Source organism: Callospermophilus lateralis, chromosome X (assembly GCF_048772815.1).
Source record: "Callospermophilus lateralis isolate mCalLat2 chromosome X, mCalLat2.hap1, whole genome shotgun sequence".
NCBI lineage: Eukaryota > Metazoa > Chordata > Mammalia > Rodentia > Sciuridae > Callospermophilus > Callospermophilus lateralis.
This window is the reverse complement of record NC_135325.1, coordinates 53,163,105-53,169,060: the sequence shown is the minus strand read 5'-3', so window position 1 is coordinate 53,169,060 and position 5,956 is coordinate 53,163,105. Positions and strand designations below refer to the sequence as shown.

Genomic DNA, 5,956 nt, shown 5'->3' with positions numbered 1-5,956 from the left:
CCTTCTTTCTCTACTCGACCTTTCCCCTATTACACAATTATATACTTTATTCCTACTTTAGAAAAACTATTACCCTCCATATTTTTTTGACATTTTTTGGAGTCTGCATTTCCAGTGAAAACCAAAGTTTTCTATTGTTGAGAACACCAAAAAATGCAAGTGCTCAATCAGAAAGTCACCTGGTACCACCATTTCAGACAAAACCAAACAATTCCATGTTACTGTGTAAAACCAAAAGTACTTTAATAAGCTTTTACGGCACTGCAATACAGGAACGTTAACCCAGACATGCAACAAAAATTATTTTGCCTTTTGGACATAGTTAACAGATAAACTTGACATTACAATTAACAACAACATATTCTACTGAAGAAAACAAATGCCATTTATTCTGACTTTTGGGTTAGAAAATGTATGCTCTTAGTGTACGCTCAAGTAGCATTTAGAAAGTTTAGTTTTTCCTTTCTAACCTCTAAGACAGTATGATTTATTTGTGTGTGTGTGTGTGTGTGTGTGTGATACTATGGACTGAATCCAGGAGTGCTCTACCCCTGAGCTATACCCCCAGCCCCTTTCTAACTTTTTATTTTTAGATAGGGTCTCACCAAGTTGCCCAGGCTGGCTTGAACTTGCAATCCTCCTGCCTCAGCCTCCAAAGTTGCCAGGATGACAGGTGTGTACCCCCACACACACCTGGCTAGGACAATTATGATTTTTAATGCAACCACACACAACCGTTTTCACATTGGAAATAATCACAAGGAATCAACAAGTTTAGTCTAATTGACCAAATGGTTTCATTTTCATTATTAATTTTCAGAGAGCTCCTGCAGTATTGTGGGTTTCAGGTATGGGGAAAATAAACAGACCAGGAGTAAAAAAAAAAAAAGCCTTGGTCTTTAGAGTGGAGGAGGGAACATGCAGCGGCACACAGGGCATGTGCCTGACTTCTGAAGCCAGATGGACACGCAGGGCTTGTGGAAATAGTGGTGGCATGGAAGCTCGGTCGCCACTTCCCCCTTCACATATTCACTGCAGCAGATAGGACAGCACATCTCTTGGCCAACTGCACCATGATCTTCAGTGACCAGGATCTCGGGAAGAGCGTCGATGCTCTCCTTGCTGGCCGGTGGATTGGCCACCTCGACATCCACTGCGAGAGACTCCAGGTGTGCCAGGGCAGTCTCCATCGCCTGTGCCAGGCGTTCCTCAAGTGCCATGTAGGTGAGGAACTGAGGATCCACATAGGAAATGGCTTCGGCCACTCCTAACCCATCGGCAAATCCATCAAAGAGGCTCCAATCCACTTCGAGGTCTTCGCTGACGCTGGAGTCATCTTCGAGGTTGTTGTTGCCATCCAGCACGAACACCCCCGGCTGCATCAGCTCCTGCCCGGAGTCGTTGTCTCCCTCACTGCTGCTCTCGTTCTCATTGTACTGGAGCCAGGGAATTTCTCCTTCTTCCAGGGATGTTTGCTCCTCTTCTTGCAGCGGTGGCCCTTGAGCTTCCTCAAGATAGCTACTGCCATTGCTCACAGCACCTGCACTGACACTGGCGCCGGCACTGGCTCCAGCAATGGCGCTGGCACCAGCAATGACACTGGCTCCGGCAATGGCACTGGCTCCAGCAATGGCGCTGGCACCTGCAGTGGCGCTGGCCCCGGCAATGGCGCTGGCTCCGGCAGTGGCGCTGGCACCTGCAGTGGCGCTGGCCCCGGCAGTGGCGCTGGCTCCAGCAGTGGCACTGGCTCCGGCAGTGGCGCTGGCTCCGGCAACGGCGCTGGCTCCCGCAACAGCACTGGCTCTGGTCCCAAGGCTTGGGCTGGTGTCGGTGACATTTCCACTCACTCTGGCTTGCTGAGGTTCCCGGTCTTCCTTTCCCGGCAGGGTCTCCCAGCTTTCTCCACTGGAGGACAGCGTTTGCTCTCTATTTCGGTACTTCCGGCGCAGGGCAGCGATCCACTCTTTGTCGCTGTCAGAGTCTTCATCACAGTATTTGTAGTAATCATCACTATACGTCCAGAAGTCGGGGTCCGCCATGGTCCGACGCCTCCTCGGCACCTTCTCTGGTTTCACTTGGTCGTTCCTGGCTTCCCTCTTGTCTTCAGAGTACTTCGGCTCACAGTAGCCATTTGAACTCTCGCCTCTGCCTCTCCTTGCCAGGCCATCCGAGTGGCCATCATCAGCATTGACAGCATCCCTCCACCTGGAAGTACTGTGTGGCATATCATCATCATCATCAGTATCAAAAAATATTTTTGGTTTCACGCAGTTTGGACTTGCCAGATTTCGGACTTTGGGCCTCACCACCGGTTCCTCTGCACTCTTTGAGGGGTTTCCCCCACCACCACAAATACTCACAGGAGCCCTACTGGGACGTGCAGTCAAGTTCTGCCCCCTTCTCTCCCTCTCCAAACTGCCACCAGTTGTAGCCACCTTCCCTTCAGCAGAAGACATCTGACAGCCCATGCTAGTCGGCTTCCGGAACTCTGCTGGGCTAGCAGAGCATCTCGCCACAGGGGCTGGGTCTAACTTGTCAAGCTCCTCTCTCACATCACAGTTAAAACCAGAGAACTGGGGAGGCACCCCCGCCACAGACCTTGCCCCCTTTTCTGGGTCATACAGCTTATCATCCTTAAACTTGCCAGTTTTCCCTCTCACTGGCGGTCGCTCAACAGGCCCAGCCCCCTCCTCCTCACTATCATCTGCCCCCAAAGTGTCAATATGTCCATAAGCCATTCCTCTTCTGCCACCCGAAGCCCTGTACTCTCTTGGCGGATACCTGGAATAGTCCTCATTATCAACATTCAGGCTGGTTCCCGAACTCTCACAGTCGTCCCAACTACGACGAGTGGTGGCAAATGGCGATCGGCTCCTCTTGGTGGTTTGACTGGGGGCTGATCTGTGCATTGGGACTTCGGATGTCGTCTTTCTCTGGCTGGCAATCCTTTCCTGCTGGCTCGTGGATGGCCTGAAACTGACATAAGCATGCCTTCTTCCATACCTCCTGCCTGTATTGGACTGATACCCTCCTGCTGGTTTGGGCCATACGGGCTTGCTAGATTCCTGACCCATTGCTCTGGTTTAGGAAGGTTTCCAATAGAGCTGGGGCTTGGGTTGAAAGGTTCCTGGCTCCCTGCACTTGTGCTTTTGAGCTGGGAAAGTCAAAATCAGTTCAGCATGAAGGAGCAGGAAGATCTATTTTCACGTCAGCAGACAGGTAACAGAAGGGACAAGGGATCTTTAAAATTAGTTTCACTTTCTTCTAAGGCCTGGAGGAGCATTCCAGTGACTGTCAGGTGTAGACCTGGAACACATTTTTAATGTTGGCAAAATGATTACAACACCAGGTTTACAGGAAAGCCAGACATAGGGGGAGAGAGTGTGACAGAAGGTGTGTGGGGGGGTGACCAGATGCTTGGAAGGTGGTTGAAGTACCGTGGAATTGTGCTGACGTGGGAAGAGGAAAGGCTGATGTGGGCTTTTTTATGGGGTGTCTATTTCTGAACCCTGCAGACATAGAGGAGAAATGTGAATTGGAGTGGCAAGTATAGATCACTGTGCATGCGTGAGTTAGGAGAGGGACAGGTGGAAGGGGTACCTGCAATCCTGCAATGGAGCCATGTCTAGGTTTGTAGGGGGGAAAGGATTGACTGTTAAAATGGGACCCATTCTGGATGTGATGTAATGGGTAGGGTGACTTCAGAGGAAAGTGGTGTGAGGGGGGAATAAGAAAAAGAAAAGAGGGAGGTGTAGCTGTGTATGTGGCAGGTGGAATTATGGGGGAAGCCTACATTTATGCACATATCGCAGGTAGGTAAGGGTATGGTGGCAATGGAGAGGAGTGTATGAGAGTCTGTGTGGTGTGTGAGTGCGCATGTGTGTATTCATCCAAATGGGATGCAACAATTGAAAAACGTCAGCATGAGCAACTGTGGCAGGCATGCATGGCAGAGCAGACAGCACTGGAAAGGGGTGTGTGAGAGAGAGGGAGGGATGGAAAAGAGGCTAGTAATCAAAGAATGACTACACATGTGACTATGGCAAGCAGGAAGAGCAGTGCTGTTCCCAGAGAAGGAGTTCTATTGAGTGTGAGCATGCAACAGCAAAGGGGGACCATCAGTGCAAAGTATGTGGCAGACAGAAGGCACAAGAACAGGGCATTTGAGAAGGGTGTGTGAACCAGAGAGTGGGAGTGTATTTGTGCCAATGGTCAGCAATAAAAGATGCCCTTATATATGGATGTGACAGGCAGGGAAGATGGTGTGACAGAGGATGTGTATAAAGGTAAAGGTGTGTTTGTGTGTGTGTCTGCACATGCATGCCAGAGCAGGCAGCCGGAGGAGGGGCGGGATCTAGAGGTGTGTATGTGGTAGGCAGCTGAGGGGAGGGGACTGGCAAGCAAGGGTCTGAGGCCATGTGTGCGCGCGCGCGCGCGCGCGCGCGCGCGTGTGCAGGGGGAAGGCACAGGAGGGTGTGAGGGTGTGTGAGAGGGCGTGTGTATGAGCCTGCGCATGCGCGGGGGAGGGGGACTCCCCTGGAACCTTGAGGCTGGCGGGGCAGGGAGGGGGCTACAACTGCAGGTTTCCGCGTGTGCGTGCCTGTGTGCTCGCATACGCTTGCGCGACACAGGGGAGGGGGGGGTGCAATGTCATAATAAGAAACAAGAAAACGTTATAGCTCAAAGGGCAGACCCAAATCGGTGTGGCAGGGAAGGGGGCAAAGAAAGAAAAGGGCATGTGTGAACATAGTTTTTCTCTGAGACTACATTTTTTTTTTTTTTTTTTTTTTGGACAATTCTTTCCCCGGGGACAATTTTTTTACCTAAGTATCTTAACCATTTACCATTCAGCAAAACAACAGCAAAATGGCTGGGGGAGGCCACGGGATGCCCCGCAAAGGGGGCTGAGGAGGGAGAAAGGAGAGGCGGGGAGAAGTGGCCAGGGCCCGCGAAGACCGTTCCCCTCTCAAATAGCCAGGAAAGCCATTCGAATAGGGGTCACGGTGGGCCAAAGGAGATCGGTGGCAGAGGGTGCAGCCCCCGAACAGGCCCATGGAAGACAAGGGCCTCACTCTGCAGTCAGGTCCCCCGTCCGCCCCACCCCTTCCCGAGGGGCGAACCCGAAAAGAGGTTCACCGGATTCCCCCAGATTCTCGCGCCCCTGCCCTGCCACTCGCCCCACCGCCATCGCCTAGAAGAATCGTCAACACGACCAGCTTCTCACTCACCCTGTCGGGACAGCAGCACGTTTTTCAGAGGGGCAGAGCTCTCAGACCTCCGACCGCCACCACCGCCAGAGCCGCTGCTCCCGGGTCTCGGGCTCCTCCTCCACCAGACAGCACCCGGGAGGGCGGTGACTGCGGCGGAAGTGATTGTGACGTCGGCTGGAACCCGCCCCCTCGATGTGGCGGAGGCAGCAGCTGCTTTCCACAAATCAGGGTGGGCCCGAAAGCATTATGTCGTTTCAAATGATGAAATCGTCAAGGATACAGAAAAGGACGGCGAAAAATGTGACAAATGGTCAGCGATAAGAAAAGTGAAACATTAAGCCGCATTCCCTTGGGTTCTGTTTTTTTTTTTTTTCTTTAATAAAATCAAATATGCGAATTCTTTCTGATGAATTCCAATGTGAAAGTAATTATCTCACTATATCATACCCTAGATGATACGGTCTGTCTAGGATAGTAAATTGTGAATCTATACTTAGGGTTGCAGGAAGCTGCTCCTTTTTTTTTTTTTTTTTTTTTTTTTACCTGTTGGTTGAAACAAGTTGAACCTGTTTGCAGTGGAATTTGTTGCTGTTGGTCACAAAATCAAGCTTCTCCATCCAAAAGGAATGATCAATCGTGAAGCGCAACAGGGGTTCCTAGTCTGGCAGTTGTGCCGCTGTTAAAAATTATTGCAGTTATGCCTTTGATGTACCCAATTTTACTGAAATCTGAAATTTTCAAATTGC

At 50.9% G+C, this 5,956-nt stretch overlaps 1 protein-coding gene across 3 annotated transcripts; it reads right to left on the bottom strand.

Annotated features, from left to right (window-relative positions):
* Window positions 1–218: 218 nt before the first annotated feature.
* On the bottom strand, window positions 219–5,351 carry Pja1 (praja ring finger ubiquitin ligase 1). Of its 3 annotated transcripts, XM_077107235.1 has the most exons (3): window positions 5,229–5,351; window positions 2,782–3,306; window positions 219–2,214 (listed from the first exon to the last, which is right to left on the bottom strand). In XM_077107235.1, exons 2-3 carry the CDS (start codon window positions 3,072–3,074, stop codon window positions 900–902), a joined length of 1,608 nt encoding a protein of 535 aa, XP_076963350.1. In that variant the 5' UTR covers window positions 3,075–3,306; window positions 5,229–5,351; the 3' UTR covers window positions 219–899. The 3 variants fall into 3 exon arrangements, with proteins under 3 accessions (XP_076963350.1, XP_076963348.1, XP_076963349.1); XM_077107233.1 differs by having other exon boundaries at window positions 219–3,306; XM_077107234.1 differs by having other exon boundaries at window positions 219–2,976.
* Window positions 5,352–5,956: the final 605 nt, after the last annotated feature.

Excerpts from the sequence above, each read along its gene's own strand:
- Pja1 (XM_077107233.1), bottom strand. The coding sequence starts at position 3,074 with ATGGGTCAGGAATCTAGCAAGCCCGTATGGCCCAAACCAGCAGGAGGG.